This window comes from Microcaecilia unicolor, chromosome 2 (genome assembly GCF_901765095.1).
Source record: "Microcaecilia unicolor chromosome 2, aMicUni1.1, whole genome shotgun sequence".
NCBI classification, from domain to species: domain Eukaryota; kingdom Metazoa; phylum Chordata; class Amphibia; order Gymnophiona; family Siphonopidae; genus Microcaecilia; species Microcaecilia unicolor.
The window spans coordinates 434,203,767-434,222,499 of NC_044032.1; the positions used below are offsets into that span (position 1 = coordinate 434,203,767).

An 18,733-nucleotide genomic window follows, 5' to 3' on the forward strand; every position below is an offset into this window, starting at 1 on the left:
TCACTCTCGGCATCATCCAGGTGTTCACTGGCAAACTTCAGACGGGCCGTCACATGTGCCTTCCGGAGCAGGGGGACCTTGCGGGCACTGCAGGATTGCAATCCGTTATGTCGTAATGTGTTACCAATGGTTTTCGTGGTGACAGTGGTCCCAGCTGCCTTGAGATCATTGACAAGTTCCCCCCTTGTAGTTGTAGGCTGATTTCTAACCTTCCTCATGATCAAGGATACCCCACGAGGTGAGATTTTGCGTGGAGCCCCAGATCTTTGTCGATTGACAGTCATTTTGTACTTCTTCCATTTTCTTACTATGGCACCAACAGTTGTCTCCTTCTCGCCCAGCGTCTTACTGATGGTTTTGTAGCCCATTCCAGCCTTGTGCAGGTGTATGATCTTGTCCCTGACATCCTTAGACAGCTCCTTGCTCTTGGCCATTTTGTAGAGGTTAGAGTCTGACTGATTCACTGAGTCTGTGGACAGGTGTCTTTCATACAGGTGACCATTGCCGACAGCTGTCTGTCATGCAGGTAACGAGTTGATTTGGAGCATCTACCTGGTCTGTAGGGGCCAGATCTCTTACTGGTTGGTGGGGGATCAAATACTTATTTCCCTCTGCAGAATGCAAATAAATTCATATACTTTCCACAATGTGATTTTCCGGATTTAATTTGTGATGTGCTATCTCTCACTGTTACCAATAACCTACCCTTCAATTATGGGCTGCTCATGTCTTTGTCAGTGGGCAAACTTACAAAATCAGCAAGGGATCAAATACTTATTTCCCCCACTGTATGTCTACTCCTCATGGGTCCAGCCCATCTCCCTCCAGCCCCCTTCCCAGGGTCCAGTCCATCTCCCTCAGGCCCCTCATGTGCCCCTCTTCAGCTTTCACCCAGCCTCTCTCATGCCCCCACCCCAGCCTTCACCCAGTCTCTCTACGGCCCCCTCCATCCTTCCCACAATCTCTCATGGCCCCCCTCCAGCCATTACTCACAGCGCTGTTTCAAAACCCCTCCTCTTCCCCTGCACAGCGATTGGGCTCTGCAGAGATTTAAGCCACGTGGTGCAGGAAGTTGGGGTAGTCTCACGGTTTGAAGTCCCACGAGACTTCCCCAACTTCCTGCACCGATTGACTCAAGTCTGTGCAGAGCAGCAGAGCTCGATCACTGTGCAGGGGAAGAGGAGGAGTTTGAAGCAGTGCTGATGATTAGGGACTAGGGAGAGAGGTAGCCTGGAATGGCTGTACACTACCGTGGGAAACCCAAAGGACCCGTGTTCATCCCCACGGGAGTCCCGTGGTCCTGGAGGGGATTCCCGCGGTACCTGCGGGGTTCCCGTAAATCCAGTTCCCGTGCAGCTGTCTAGTCTGGATATTTTTCAGAGTTTGGTCCTCTATAGCTCCCCAATCCTCCCCCTCTCTTCAAGTGCAGAGACTGTGGTAGGATCCAGGCTGCTTTAGTTACAGGAAGGAGGAGCTGAAATGCAAGAGCTGGTTTACTTTACTTTATGTTCCTGACCAGTATGAGAAATATCATCCCATCTCCTAGTCTTCATCTGGAAGGATTTCTTATGCAGCAAAATCTCCAGCATTCCAGCAGCAGCTGTTTCTGAGAGGTAATACTTAAGAATGATTCTCATTTGATCTACAGTATTAACTGACCAGATGTACAAGAGTTCTTTTTAGAACTTTTCTTTTTGTGTATTACCCATAACGAAGAGATGCTTCAAAACATGGTCACATTAGCTGTTTTATATTGTTAATAAAGCTTTTTGACACAATCTGCCGGACCTGCTGATTTGTATATGGAACTTGTCTGTGCAGACATTCATCTCAAAATCTTACAGAAAAAGTGCGGGCAGCAAATTGAGAACTTTACATAATGGTGGGTAGAGCTGGTTGAGGGGTGGAAGCACTGACGGAATGAGCAGACAATCAGCAGAAGCAGCACAGCCCCAGCTATGGCCCCCTCCCACCGCGAGGTCTGGCTACGCCCCTGCTACACCTTTTGAAGACAGTAACTTCTAAGGAAAAAAGCTACTGTTTGTGTTTTCTTTGCTTCCTGCTGGATGCCAATACGCCTAGCTGCCTTGTGATACCAAAAAATGGGGCAAGAAACAGAACTAAAATACAGTGCACCACTGCAAGTCACTACATAGGGATCACAGAAGAACTGAGGCACACTTATTTCAGTCTAATAAGAACAATTTTAAAAATATTTCTGTGGGTAGAACCTGCAGAGATGGGCTTATAGAAAACTGCAGTCCTCTATAGAGGAAACTTGCATGCCTAATCACTGTATGTGAGGAAGTTCACCTGCATTTCATAGAGCCAGTCCTAAGGTCAAGGAGCTTTCACTTACAGGCAGACTTCTGAATTTTCCCATTCCACAATCCAATTTAATATACTGCATATAGCAAAGAACCTAGATGATTAACAGTTAAAATAATAAAAAGACTACATTTATAGATAAAGGAAGAGCACAAGAGTAGGCCTAGATTACAAGCAGGGGGAAGGAGAGCGATTGTTCACATTCTCCCCGTGTAACATCTTTAGCAGAGGACAAGAAAACAAGAGTGCACTGTGCAAAGAAAGCATCCAATAACTGGGGGTGGAGTTAAGTGATAATATGGTGACAGACAAGCTAAGCAGATAGATCAGGAAAATGCCTTGGAGAAATTGTATCCCAATGATATTCAAAAGCATTTAACTGGCCAGGATTGGGACCTGGCTGGTTAAATGTCCCATAACTGGCTATCTATGAATTCTCAGTAGGACATGATCGGCCATTACCCGCTGAAAATTCAAGGCTAGCGCGTTATATCACGTGATATAACTGTCTGTCCACCGATTTTCAGCATGGGTTTGGTGGTCACATTCGGCCACGTCAATACGAGGCCTATCTTTGGCCGCTTCAAACTTAATTGGCTAGTGCTGAATATTGGCTTGGCCGATTAAGTTTGAACCGGCCAAAATTAAACCAGATATTCAATGCCAGTCACCGGAAACAGCCCAGCATTGAATATCCAGGCTAACTCCCGAGGTCTGAATATCAGGCCCTATGTCTTTAGCAATGCACTTCTTAAGCGTGGGTTCTAAGAGTATGACCAGTGGGGCTACTGCTGAAAAAAAAGAAGTTCTGGCAATGTGAGATTGAACCTGGAGATGAGCAGGAGTGACTAGCAAAAACTGTTGGGCAGAGTAAAGGGTGCAATAAGGGGTGTAAGGGATAAGGTAACTATGAAGAAAAGAGGGTAAACCTGTGTGATAAATTATGTGAGTTAGAGAGAGGATCTTGAAGTCAGGGCACCTAATGGTCTCATCTAAAACGCTCAGTTATCTGGATACTTACGTTGAATACTGGCAGTACCAGGATAACTTCCAGCTTTGTCCCTCGATTGTCCTGCACTACTAATGCTGTGTCAGCCAGATATAAAGGACTAGATTCTATACATGACACCTAAAAAAATCAGGGCCGAAACGAAATAAGTCTAAATTTCCGTGTGGTTTATAGAATACACTGAGCGCCCGTCCAAGCGACTAAATTTAGTCGTGGGCAGTTACGCCAAGTAAAACTTAGTGTAAATGCCAACATCTAAATTAGGGTCTATTCTATAACAACACACACAGATTTTAGAAACGCCCACGACCCGCCCATTCCATGCCCCGTTTTCAACTATGCGACTTAGAATTTATGTGCATCACATTATAGAATATGCTTAGACTGTTCTGTGCATAAATTCTAATTAAAGCCAACTAGTGTCAATAATTGGTTGTTAAGTGGCAATTATCGGCATTGATTAACTTAAGTAATTAAGTTGTGTGCATAAATCAAGAATACGACTGGATTTGCAAGCAACGTAAGTAGCACTATATAGAATCTGGGGGAAACCCTCTAATATCATGGCCAAGGCTCTTCTGTTTTGTTGCCCTATTCATGTTTCATTTTTCTTATCCTTATCAGAACTTCATTAGATGACCCACCAACAACCCGCTTTGGGACTGCCGGCCTTTCTGTCCAGAATAAAATGTGGCAGAGCTTCAAACACCATGCCGCTAATACCCCTGTCAGTGTAAGAATGCACCACTGTGGATTATTCAACTTGGCCACAACCTTAGGTGGTAGCAATGCAGCAAAATATCCTCCAAGGCTAGATATGCACATGACAAGGCAACAGTGGTGCGCAGGAAGTCAGTAGTCACCTTACCTTTCACGCTCTCCGATATCCCTAACGTTTTCTGCACGTCCCTGCAGATCTTTGAGAGGCAGCTCTGGAATTCTTCATCGCACTCGTTCTTCTTATTACCGCAAACTTCATAACACCGATCATGCTGATTACAGCACTTTGTCATGGAGGGGATGCCAATATCAAACTGGAGAGAACCAGGGAGAACAAAAAAATGAAAGTGTTAGCATTTCAGAACACACTGACAGCAAGAAAGAGAAGACAGTGCAATGGCACCCATGTCTGGAATTCTATGCTCAACTACACTTTTCAGATTCAGTGTGATGTCTACAGCACCAGTCCATGCTCGGGTGTAGTGCTTCTATAGATCACCACTATAGTCACTTCAGAGGTGACAGAAACACCCCAGCAAAAAGCACACATTAGGTATTTGATGCTTGTTTTCTGTCTGCCAAGGAGGCCGATAGTGGAGCATGCAGCAGAATGTTGAAATCTTTGTTCCAGACAAGGGGAGGGGAAGAGAAGGAATGAAGAACAAAATAGATGTATGCAGTTTAGTAGGGTAATATCCAGTCAGCGCAGTCACTGCATCACTTTAAGCAATGGCACAGCTGCTTAAATTAATACATATATTCAGAGCCGTTATCTGTATAGGTAGTGGTGGTGAACATATATATACCCCCTCATTCTCTAACAAGTCATCTAAACTTAGGTGCCAAGTGCGAACATAAATTATAGAATACTAACACATACGAGACTGTTAGTTTATGCGCATAAGGGCTTGCGGGCACGAGGTGGTATTCTATTTACATTTAGGAGAGAAGTCAATAAATGGTGCCGAAACTTGGGCACCAAAAAAATTCAGCGCTAAGCACTATTCCATAAAAGGCACGAGTAAAAATGTTCTATAATCTACTCCATTTTTGCATGTCAAGAGATTTCTTGTAATATTGTTAATACTTATAGAATGATGCTGTAAGTTAGCTGGTTAAGTTATCCGGATAGCAGACTGAATATTGTCACTATCTGGATATGTTTTGGCACTGAATATCCAGATACTTTTGGACCGCCTCAGCCAGTGTTTAAAAAAAAAAAAAAAGAAAAAAAGTTGACTGCAGGCAGCTGAATATCGACCCATAAATGTGTAAGTTGTTCATACACTGGCAATATTCAGCTGCTACCTGGATAATTATTTTAACTTCCTCTTGCTTTGACAAAACACAAAAGCATAAAAGGATTACCCACCCCAAACATCACCCCCACCACCCCAAACATTCTCTCATCCACCCACAGCTGGCCACCAACCCCAAACATCCCATAACTAAAGGTGGGGAGGCAGTTAATTTAATATAATGCATACAGTGTTACCGGTATATACACACCCAACAAGTTTACTTGAAGTTATTGCTGCTCAAGGTTACTAAATGAAAGGTTCACACAGAAATACTTATTGTTGAACCTTGTTACGGAGAAGATAATCTAAATATATCCTCGGGATTATATTTCTCTCTTATCAGGTTTTGGATTAGGATCTAATCATAATCATCCTAAGGGGTTTCACAAATTTCTCTCAGTATTTATCTGCTGACATCTACACTTCTGTATGTCTTTGTAAAAATACTTAGTATAATATATCCTGCCTGAAATAACACCCTTTGTACAAATAAACAAAGGAGAATGAGGTGGCAGTCTTCACCCATCTCTCTGTATATGCAATCTAGGCAGTTTGTCTACTTAAAAAAAAGTATTAACATTTTTGAAAGTACACTATATACTTGACTATAAGTTGATCATGTATAAGTCAAGGGCAGTTTTTGTTGGAATGTAATTGTATTTTACATGCATTGCCTGTCACCTATTATTTCTCTGTGATTACTCTGTGACCTCTGATGTGAATTACTTAGAGAGGTCACACTGCTATGCAACTTCCTGTGGGGGTTAGACACAGCACATGCAGCACATGGAGCACATGGAGCTCATGATCTCTCCTAACCTGAGAGGATCTATGGTGGTGTGAGCATCCATTACCATCTAAGCACATGGAAGGAGCTGATAATACAAATGTATAGTAATATGTATATATAAGCCTGTCTGATTATAATCTAACTGCAAACTGTGAGTAAACAGATGTTTTGTTACTTCAACTTTAAAGTGACTCAGCAGTGAATTATTCAGGGGTGAATGAGAGAGAGATGAAGAAAGAAATTAACATTTCTAAAGCTGAAGCTGTGTGTACTAAAATCTGCTAATTATTTACTACAAATAATCCCACAAAAGGGTTATGGGCCCAGGGCTCAGGAATTGAAAAAGAAGAGAAATATTACCAGGCAGAAAAAAAGGCCACATTTTTTCTCTTTTTTTTTTTTTTATTTATATTTATTAATTATTCATTTGAAATTTTACAAGAAACAACTTGCTTGGAAAAGTGTTTGTTACTTAGGAGATTACTTATAAAACAAAAAGGAATTGAAATACATTCATTTTAGGAAAAATTAACACTCAAGTCCATAAAATGAGATCCAAGAATTCAGAAAATATGGAGAACAATATAAAGAAGGATAAACATTCAGGATTAAACAACTCTGTTAAGTGAAGTTAGTGTCTTATTTATCTATGACGCTTTTCCATTTTTCACTGAGGCTAGAAGCGCCGACAGATGGGCAGGTTCTGTAAATATATATTTCTTTTCCCCAAGTCTTATTATGCACTTGCAGGGGTATCTTAAAAAGAAGGTACCCCCCAAGTGCAATACTTCAGGCTTGAGGATCAAAAATTGTTTCCTCCGTCGTCTTGTCTCCTTAGAGACATCAGGAAAAAGCAATATCTTAAAACCTAAAAAAGGTTTATCTTTATTACGGAAAAACAAACGGAATATCCAATTTTTGTCCGGTAATAAGGCAACCGCAACCACTAAAGTGGCTGCCGTTGCTAGCTCAGTATCAGAAGTCTCAAGCATGAGAGAAACATCTATTGGATTTTCAGTAATTGGATTTAAGTCCTTCCCTGGTATATAATATGCATGTGAAAATGGTGGCAGATTCTGGTCAGGAATATTCAAAATATCACGTAAATAACGTTTCAGCATCTCAAGAGGAGCGACATTTAACACTCTTGGAAAGTTAACAAATCTCAGGTTATGATTTTTGGTGTAATTATCAAATATCTCCATTCTCTGCCTGAGGCTTGTCAAGTCTTTTACCATTGCTGGTTGCATTGTTTCGCAATTCACAATTCTTTGATCAATATTTCCAATTTTATCATTCAGAGCCTTAATTTCTTCCTCTTATTTTTTTAAGTCATTTTCCAGAGATTTTACTCTCGGTTTAACTTCATTAATCTGTGCTATAAAAGTTTGTCCCAGGGTTGAAACCAAGTCCCATAATGCATCCAGTGTTACTTCTCTTGGTTTGACCACTAATGCTGCTGGAAGTTCATACCTTTCAGAAAAATGCCCACGAGTCTCGCCCATTCCCTCAGTCTCTCGACCTTCTATCCGTGGCGATTCTATGGGCAAAATGCCCTCCGCTCCTTCCTCTGCTGTAACAAGAACCTCCTGTCGACGCTCTTCTGGGCCCATGAATCCCACTTGGGGCGACCCTGTCGATTCTGAGAGGAAGGAGCTAGCGCCAATCGGTTGGGGAGGAGGGGTGCGTGCTGCGGGGCTCAAAGTGATGTCGAAACCAGGGGAAGCCGAATTCTCCCTTTCGCCGGCGTTCCCTACTGGAGGCATTCCGCCGTTTAAACCAACTCCCTGTGGTCGCAAAAAACGATCGATAGGACCAGGTAATGGGGAAGGTAGCGGGGAGGCTCTAGCCACTACTCTTCCTCTTCGTTTAGGCATTTTTTTTTTTTTCCAAAGGAACGCGAAGCACAGCGTCTTAACAGGGCGCCGCCATCTTGGATCTCCACATTTTTTCTCTTAAGTTTTAAAGGAAAGATTCAGTCTGTCTCTCTCTCCCCCACACAGCAGACAGAAGGCTAAGAAAATGGCTGAGGGAGGAAATTCACCATTTTTCTATTCTCTCAAGGTGCCTAAATTAACTGAGTTTAATTATCGGCAGTGGGAACTAAGATTCATATGTCTCCTTCGAGCAAAAAGATTAAATATATGCTTAGACCAAGACAGAACAGCTGAAAATATGGCTGAATGGGACAATGCAAACTATTATGTGAAGTGCATGCTTTTGGAAGCTCTCTCAGAGAAACAAGCCATATTAGTGGAGGGAAAAGATACACCAAAGGACATTTTATATAAACTGAGAACTATGTATGCAACTACATATGCAAAGCAGCAACCAATTTGGCTGGCAGAGTTGAATGAAACCAAATTAAGGGATAAAAGTAAATGTAATGATCACATTATGCATCTTATGTCTTCATTTCAAAAGCTAGAACTTTCTGGAATTCCCATGTGTGATGCATTGAAAAGAGCATTTCTTTTTACCTCACTATCAAAGAAGTTTGATGTTTTTAGGTCTGTAAATGAGGCCATTGAAGGGCAATCTTTTGAACAGGCAACATCAAAACTAAGGCAGGAATGCATAATAAATGATTCTGAGGAGATGTGTTCTCAAAGCAAGTCAGAGAGAAATGAAACAAATTTCTTGGCAAAGAACAGAGGAAGGCGGAGCTATGGGAAAACTCCACCCAAGGGCAAGCTGATTTGCTACTCATGTGGAAAGGAGGGACATGTATCTAAATGGTGTAAGGAAACACAAAACACTCCCTCTAGCTCACCTAAGCCAATGGAACTAAAGAATTTTCAAACCAGGAAATGTATGAAGGACAAAGATAAACACAAGGGCTTTCTAATGGCAGAAAAATCTTTGACTATGGTAAATAATAATTCAAATGAAAGTACTTGGATTTTGGATTCAGGGAGCACATGCCATTTAACCAATTGTAAGAATTTCTTTCAGGAAATGTGTCCAGAGGAAGGTATTCTTAAAACTGCAAACGCAGGGACTGCTAAGATCCAAGCAAAAGGTATTGGATTCTTAAAATGCAAAGTGTCTAATGAAGTTAAAGAAATTCCTGTAAGTGATGTCTTGTATATTCCCCAAGCAGTTTGCAATATGCTTAGTGTATCTACATTAGATAAGAAGGGATTTGTGATTCATTTTGAAAACAGTAAGTGCACAATCTCTAAAAATGATGAAGTGTATGCTGAAGCTTTTATGCATAATGATGTTTATAAACTGAGCATTTCAGGTGAAGCCTCACATCTGGCGCAAGTAAGGAAGAATGATGGTAAATGTAGTCTGGAAATCTGGCACCGCCGCCTGGGACATCGTGATTCTAAGGTGATCCAGGATCTTTACAGTGGGCAACTAGCCACCGGCATTCAGATAAGTGCAGATGCTGGTAAAATGGAGAAATGCATAGACTGTGTTACTCAAAAAGGTGTAAGACCCTCATTTCCTGCATACACAGGAAATAGGAGTAATAAAGTGCTGGACTTAATACACAGTGACTTATGTGGACCGTTTAATATCCCATCATTGGGAAATAACAGATTTGTGCTAATATTCTTGGATGATTTCTCTAGATATTGTGTGGCCTATTTGCTGAAAGAGAAAAGTCAAGTCACAGACATGCTGAAGAAATACGTAGCCATGGTGAGCAATAAATTTGAAAGAAAACCAAAGGTTCTTCAGACCGACAATGGTGGTGAGTTCACTTCACGAAGCATGCACACATTTCTAGAACAAGAAGGCATTCAGCATATCACAACAGTAGCTTACACACCAGAGCAAAATTCTGTTGCAGAGAGAAAATTTAGGTCACTTGTGGAAATGACCAGATGTATGCTGTCAGATAGCAATCTCCCTAAAAGACTATGGGGGGAAGCCATTCTCACAGCAGTGTACCTACAAAACAGAATGCCAACTAAAGGCGCTGAGCGCACACCACATGAGACATGGCATGGTAGGAAGCCAAACCTGTCACACATAAGAACATTTGGAAGTACAGCATATGCTCATGTACCAAAGCAAAGAAGGCATAAGCTGGATTCCACAACAGAAAGGGGCATTTTAGTTGGCTATGCTCCAGGACACAAAGGATATAGAATTTTGAATCTGAAAACTGGCATTGTTGGCATAAGACATGTTACATGTTTTGATGAAAACAAAAGGGTTGATAAAGGCTGGATTATCCCAGATGAGCCTTATCATCCAGAATATGAAACTAGAACCATAATAGACATGCCAGTGTATATAAATGCCATACCAAGGCAGATGTCTGAAAGCAACTCACCTGTATCTAACGAGGAACAGGCAGAGGAAACAGACACAGAAAGGATCATTGAAGAAGACAGTACAGTTGGAGAAGGGGAATCAATTGGAGAAGGACTCTCAGATTTAGAGGATGCAGAAAGGTCAGACCAACCTGTTGTCAGACGCTCATCCAGGGAAAACAAAGGTGTTCCACCCCCAAGACTGTCTTACCTAACAAAGTCAGCAGAAGCTCAAGAGCCCTTAACATGGGATGAGATTGAGAAAATGCCAGCAGAAGAAGCTGCTGAATGGCATAAAGCTGCACAAGAAGAAATTGATGCATTGGATAAAAATAATACTTGGATTCTTACAAAATTACCTCCTGGCAAGAAAGCTATAGGATGCAAATGGGTATTCAAGTTAAAAAGGAATGCACAAGGAAAAGTGGAAAGGTATAAAGCCAGATTAGTGGCAAAGGGATATCTTCAAAAATATGGAGAAGATTTTGATGAACTGTTTGCACCTGTAGTGAAACACACGACAATTAGAACACTTCTGAGCATTGCAGTCTCAAAAGGCATGCAAGTCAACCACATTGATGTGAAAACAGCGTTTCTTCACGGAGATATAACTGAAGACTTGTACATGGAACAACCAACAGGTTTCATAAATACAAAACAAAGACAGCTAGTGTGTAAATTAAACAAAGGTCTTTATGGATTAAAGCAAAGTGCAAAATGTTGGAATGATAAATTGCATGAAATATTGACAAATTTAGGATTTAAGCAAGGTGAAGCAGATAAATGCTTGTACACTAGGTGCACAAATGGACAATATGCATACATTTTAGCTTTTGTTGATGATCTGCTCATTGCAAGCAAAAGTGAGCAAGAGTACAAGGACATTGTAAAATGTTTAAACCTCAATGTTGAGATAAAAGAACTTGGTAATGTGTCATACTATCTTGGTATAGAAATTGAGAAACAAAATGATGGTTCTTATCTTCTAAGCCAGAAGCAGAAAATAAATGAGCTTATTGAAAGTTTAGGTATGCAAGATGCCCAAGTTGTAAGCACTCCCATGATCACTGATTTTCTGAAGGATGAAACAGTAAGAGAACCTTTACCAGATAACATCCAATATAGATCAGCCATAGGTAAGCTTTTATATCTAGCTACCACATACAGGGCTGATATAGCAAATGCAGTAGGAATTTTGAGCAGAAGGGTCAGCTCACCTACCAAATCAGATTGGACTGCAGTTAAAAGGATGGTAAGGTATTTAAAGGGTACCATTGATTGTAAATTAAAGATTTCAGCCAATAGTAATCCAAAACTAATATGTTACTGTGATTCAGATTGGGCAGGGGATCATTCTGATTATAAATCCACAAGTGGATATGTGTTTATGTATGGAAATGTACAAATTTCATGGGCCAGTCATAAACAAAGTATTGTGAGTCTGTCTTCTACAGAAGCTGAATATGTGGCCGTATCGGAAGCGTGCAGAGAACTGATGTGGATTGAAAAACTTTTGCTGGATTTCGGAATAGCTGAAAAGAGACCAATCCAGATAATGGAAGATAATCAGAGCTGCATCCGACTGTCACAGAATGACAAGGTTCAGTCACGCACCAAGCACATCGCAACGAAATACCACAACGTGCGAGAGTTGGTGAAAGAAGGGGTCATCAGTCTACACTATTGTCACACCAGTGAGATGACAGCTGACATCATGACCAAACCGTTACCCAGAGAACATTTTGTGAATCTGCGTATAAAGCTTGGACTTTGTATGAATAAATAATTGCATGACAGTTATGCATGAGAAGGGGTTTGTTGGAATGTAATTGTATTTTACATGCATTGCCTGTCACCTATTATTTCTCTGTGATTACTCTGTGACCTCTGATGTGAATTACTTAGAGAGGTCACACTGCTATGCAACTTCCTGTGGGGGTTAGACACAGCACATGCAGCACATGGAGCACATGGAGCTCATGATCTCTCCTAACCTGAGAGGATCTATGGTGGTGTGAGCATCCATTACCATCTAAGCACATGGAAGGAGCTGATAATACAAATGTATAGTAATATGTATATATAAGCCTGTCTGATTATAATCTAACTGCAAACTGTGAGTAAACAGATGTTTTGTTACTTCAACTTTAAAGTGACTCAGCAGTGAATTATTCAGGGGTGAATGAGAGAGAGATGAAGAAAGAAATTAACATTTCTAAAGCTGAAGCTGTGTGTACTAAAATCTGCTAATTATTTACTACAAATAATCCCACAGTTTTGGGGCTCAAAATGGCCAAAATGTGTTTGACTTGTGTATATAAGTCAAGGTCACACACACTTCTCCCTGCCTCACTCACACCCCTCCCCAGCCAGCATGTCCTCCTCCCTGCTTCACTCACACCCCACTACCCAGATCCAGCTGCCCTGTCTACCCATTACACAGGGGTAGAGTTTTCTTACTGCAATTGTAGGTTAAATATATGAATTTGTACCTTGGGAGAGGGTCCGAGCTCTGGACAGTCTCTGAGGGTAGCTGTGAGTGATGGTTGCGTTTCTCACGCGGACTGCGCAAGTGACATTCTGTGACTGCCTCATAGTGCATGGAGCTGGGAAGAGTGCTGTAGGAATGGCCCCTGGTCTGTCGAAGCCTCGGGGTTGACTAGGCTGCACTACCGTGCATATACAATGATGTCACGCACATGTGCAGCACTGCAGCCCAGTCCCGCAAGTCCTTAATTTCTACTATAAGTTGACTGTGCAACAAAAATTGGTTTGCCAAGGAAAGCAATCCTGCCATTTGTTGCCTGAGCCATATAAATATAGGCTGTGCCCTCCAATGGAGGACAGAATTCTACTAAATGCTAGCTGAACAACTTTAAAAGGATAAGTTATCCATATCTTCAGCCAGCCTGTATGTTTAAATGAAACAGTGGAAAATGCACATATAACTTTAAATGCATACCTTAGGTTACACTTGTTATTTAGCCATTTCAATTAAACACACAGGGGCTTATTTTTGAAAAATGTACAAAAATGGAACAAAGCGGCAGATGGATGTTTTCCTTCACAAAAAACATCCAAATAGCTATTTTCAAAACTCATTTTAAGATGTTTTTCTATGCAGTTCATCTAAATCTCAAGGGGGCATGTTAAGAGGTGTGTTTTGGGCAGGACTAGGGTGGGCTTACAAGTTGGACTGTTTTCTGCAATAATGGAACATTGTAAAAATGTCCAGGTCAAAAAAATAGAATGTTTTTAGCTAAACCCGTTTCAATAATGAGTAAAGGCATCTTTTATCAAGCCATGCGGCAATGTCGACAAAGCCATTCAAAATGAATGAGCTTTAATTGGCATTTCTGCACCAGGACACTGCTAAAAGAGGCCCTAAGTGTCAAAAAAGGTGCCTAAACTGACCAAATGACCACTGGAGGGATAAAGGCATGACCTCTTTAATCTCCCAGTGGTCACTGACCCCATTCCACCTCCCTAAGACGTGAAAGTGACAGCACATTCCAGGCGCTATGACAGTTGCAGATATAACGGCCATTCCTCTTAGAGCAGCAAGCAGGTCCTTAGAGTAGCCTAGTGGTTGGTGCAGTGGACTGTAGAGAGAGAGAGAGACCCAGGCCCATATTCCACTCTGGTACACTTGTGAGCACCCCAAAAACCGTAAAATATCTACTGAACCCACATATAGGTGACACCTGCAGGCATATGGGCTATTGTAGTAGTATACAGCAGGGTACAGTACATTTTTTGCTAATCCTGGAGGGCTCACCATACAATATAAAGGGGTTATCACTGTTTTCCTAAAGCTAGGGTTCAAAGCAGAATATAATCAGGGGAAATACTTATACAAGTACAGTAATAGCAGTCTCAAACACATTATAACAATTACTACTACTACTACTACTAATCACTTCTATAGCGCTACAAGGCATACGCAGCGCTGTACACCATACACCAAAAGAAAGTCCCTGCTCAAAGAGCTTACAATCTAAATAAGACAGGTAAACAGACAGAACAACTAAGAGGCAAGGGAATAAAGAGGTGGGGATAAAAGGACAGGGTTAGGAGTCAAAAGCAGTGGTAAAAAGAGGTGGGCTTTTAGTCTGGACTTGAAAATGGCCAAAGACGGGGCTAGACGTACAGGCTCGGGAAGTCTACTCCAGGCGTGAGGTGCAGCGAGATAAAAGGAACGGAGTCTGGAATTAGCAGTAGAGGAGAAGGAGACAGATAAGAGAGATTAATCAACAGAATGGAGTACCCGGGGGGGGGGGGGGGGGGGGGGCGTAGGGACAGACAAGAGTGGAGAGGTACTGGGGAGCGGCAGGATGCACTTATAGGTCAATAAGAGAAGTTTGAATGGAATGCGGAAACGGATAGGGAGCCAGTGAAGTGACTTAAGGAGAGGGCTAATGCGAGCATAGCGACTTTGGCAGAAAATGAGTCGCGCTTTTACTAAAGCTTAGCTAGAGTTATCCACAGCAGGGCCTGTAGGAATAAAATGGGCACTGCTGCACATAACTCGAGCTAAGCTTTAGGAAAAGAACTCCTATATTAATTAAGCCGGATCAAAAAGATATGTTTTCAACATCTTATGAAATGTCAAATAATTCTGTTCCACCCAAATTATTGAAGGAAGAGAATTCCATTCAGGAATAGTAATAGCCAAAAAGACAGATTTGACCACCCTCAGAAAACTCACTTTTCTAAAAGGAGGACTGGAAATGAGCTGATCCCACAAGCATAAAAAGTGAACAAATAATAATGATTTAGAAACTATATTTATTAGTAAATGAGAAGTTGAGCCATAAATAATTTGGAACAGTAGGCAAAGTGCCTGGAACAGCATCCATTCAGTCACTGGAAGCCAGTGTAATTTTGCCATAAATACTGAAATACTAGTAAACTTAATTACCCTAAAGATTAATCTCAGCGCAGTTTTCTGAATAAGTTGAAGCTTTTTAAGGTATTTAGAACATAGCCCTAAGTATGTTACAGTAGCTCAGATGAGGTAATATCAACATCTGGACTGAGAGTGAAAATTCCTCCTGAGTAAAAAAATGACTATTAGCTTGAGGAGAATGGGAAACACTAGTAGAACATCTCCACCACTTTTGAAGCCATATGAGTGAGCAAACTGGGAAATGCCGGTGCCCTTTGAAATGGGCGGATTTGTGTATTTTAGATTGGATGGGGATTACTATTATTATGTTTATTGCAGTTTGTATTATTTTCTTTACCAGACTTTGCAATTCTATTTACTATGTAAGCCGCATTGAACCTGCTGTGTGTGGGAAAGTGCGGGGTACAAATGTAATAAATAAATAATGTTTTTTTTTCCATAAATGGTTAACTTGAGAAGCATAAGATAGTGGTTTCAGGGATTCTTGTCTCATCGTTCCTACCAAGTCAGGTGCAGGGAAGATGTATCAGAAGTTTGGGCATCACCCTGTGGGGTTCCTCATGGTTTGCCCCTTTTGACGATTTTATTCAATATGGTTTTACAATCTTTGGCAGCTATATGGGAGCAAGCTCAGTTTAAAAGTTGTATATATGCAGATGATATTTCAGTGTTGTGTCCAGTCTTAGAAGATCGGAATACCACTTATGTGCAAATTTTAAGGTGTATGGATCTGATTGAGTCATGGGTTCTGCAATATAGGCTTAAGATTAATAAAGAAGAGACAAGGTTCCTATAGCTGGGGCCTTTTGACCACTCTTTTCGGTATAATACAGTATTTGCGGGATCAGATTGTTTTACTTTTGAGACAGAGCCACAAATTAACCCGGTTGTTAGGAAATCCTTTTATCAACTGAAAAAACTTTGTTATATTAGGAAGTATTTTGAAATCTCATCTTTAGATTTGTGATGCAAACATTAATCTTGCCTATTTTTGATTATTGTAACCTACGTGGGCTGTTCCAAATCCTCTTTGTTTCAACAATTTTTTATTGATGAGGTCACATGGTATACAATTCCATCTCAGTCAATATAAATCGTATAACAGCGAAATCTAGTACACATTACTAAACCTGAAACGTCCATCATCAATGTTTTCCAAACTTTTCTCCCCTATCCCTTCCTTCTTGTCCTCTCTTATATTTATAATGTGTACATGTATAATTACTGTGCAGTTGCATAACTATTAACAATAAACTTTTATATGAAACTCCAATATTTATAACTCGTGTTTTACTCAGTGTATTATCCCAACAATATTTACTGGTGGGTCCTCTTAATGTGCTCCTTCAAAGGATTGTTCTCCTATCTAATAATACACATGTCCCTCTATTATGCATTGAACATTACCCTTCCCACTCCTATACCCCCCTCCCCCACAACCTCCCTCCCCCTCTACTCGCATAAAATGTTCTCTACACATCATGGTTAGTTACTTCTACCTCTGCACATGCTATTACTACCAGAGTGTAAAATATTGGTCTTGCTTCTTTTGGCACTGTGCTCCTCTTATAATAGGGGCAGATTATTGAGCACTGCGCTTCTCGCTTTATGTGAGATACTGTGTAAATATCTGTTCCAAATTGAAATAAAGGCTTTTCTTTTCTTTGGGGTGCCGCGTGCCGCTCTAGCCTCCCATAACATCAACTTATGAAATGTATTCCTCCAAGACCAGATGGTGGGTGGTTCCTCTTGCATCCAATGCCTCAGTATACATTTTTTCCCCACTGCGTATGCTTTACCCAGTAATAGATCCATGTTCTTGTCTGATAGCTCATAGGCCCCCCCCCCCCCCCCCCCTTTTGTTTAATAACACCCCTCTCCATGAGGGAATCAGTCTGTGGCCTATGAGAGTCTCAAGGTAATTATGGATCCTTTTCCAGAATATTTTCACTTTGATACAACTCCAAAATGCATGCAGAAGTGTATTTCTCCCTCGTCTACACATTACACACTGAGCATCCGGTGCACAGCCCGCTCTTGCTGCCTGTGTTTGTGCCATGTATCCCCTATGTAATATCCTATACTGGCTCTCCAGTAGCTCTGCCCCGCTAACTTGCCTGGGGATATTGTTCCAAATCCTCTTTAAAAGTCCTGCAAATAGTTCAGAATGTGGCCGTGCGTTTGATTTATTCTTTGAATAAGTGCGAGCCTCTTTCACCTTATTACTTGAAAGTCCATTGTCTTCGGATTTATTATAAGTTAGGCGTTACAGTGTACAGGATGCTTCAGGGAGAGGTCCCTTTTTATTTTTTTGAAATGTCTGTATTGTGTGTGTGTGTGGGGGGGGGGGGGGGAGTTGAACCGTTTAAGGGCCCAGTGTTTTGTTACCTTTTCCATCAGCCAAGAATGTTAGGTATAAAAGAATTTTATCATCTTCTCTTCCTTATCACGTTCCTTTGGAACTGAGGCAAGGTCCTGACTTGCTTAAGTTCAGAAGGATGCTTAAGACTTTTTTGTTCAAGAAATTTGTAGTGGGATCCTTTAATTAAGTCTTTTTATTTTATGTTTATTATGGTATATTGTATTGTAGTCTAAACACTGTGTTCATTTCTTATTTTGTAACCCGCAGTGAACTGTAATGGTATTAGCGGGCTAAAAGTTCTGTATAAAAATAAATAAGAAAGGGAGGAGTCTAAAATAACCCCCAGCACAAAAGATTCAGTTTTGACAGTTAGCATCATGTTATCAGCTAATGTTAAAGAAGAAGGTACCATTAGATCAGATCTTTTAAATCATATGATCTTCATTTTACTTGGGTTCAGCTTCAGTTTATTAATCCCCAAAAGAACAGTATCAGGCAAGTCCATGATATTAAGAGGTACTGACATAAGAAGTAGAATATCATCCGCATATTGTAATAACAATTCATCAGTATTCAGGCTGATATTTCCCAGGGAAGACATAAAGAAATTAGACAAAACTGGAGACAGAGGTGAGCCCTGGGGGGACACCATAGCCCAGGGACCAGTAGCCAGAGAATGTTTTACTCCGTCACACACAGAAACCAGTTGAATACAGAACACAACAACATGAGATCATGTTCAATGACATCAAACGCAGTTGACATACCAAACTGGAGTAAGATAAATTTGTTTTCCAGCATCCAGTGCCTCCTTCCCAAAAGAAGTCAGCACAAGCAAAAGGGTCTCCGTGCTGTGGGATGGTCTGAAGCCGAACTGAGAGCAAAGCAAGCATGAAAATGTATTCATATAATCTATGAAAAGCTGACTCACGTAAGTCTCAACTAGTTTTGTAAATAAAGGTATGTTTGCCACAGGCCAATTGTTTGAGGGTAATAATAAATTTAAGTTAGAGCCCTTAGAGCTTTAGCACAATTTGACC

At 41.0% G+C, this 18,733-nt stretch overlaps 1 protein-coding gene across 1 annotated transcript in view; it reads right to left on the reverse strand.

Annotated features, from left to right (window-relative positions):
- The window catches only part of PLA2G12A (phospholipase A2 group XIIA), a 58,151-nt gene that overhangs the window by 14,326 nt on the left and 25,092 nt on the right, over positions 1–18,733 (reverse strand). The window contains exon 4 of the mRNA XM_030190811.1: positions 4,206–4,371. Coding sequence (XP_030046671.1) covers positions 4,206–4,371 — 166 coding nt within the window. The remainder of the gene's footprint in view (positions 1–4,205; positions 4,372–18,733) is intronic.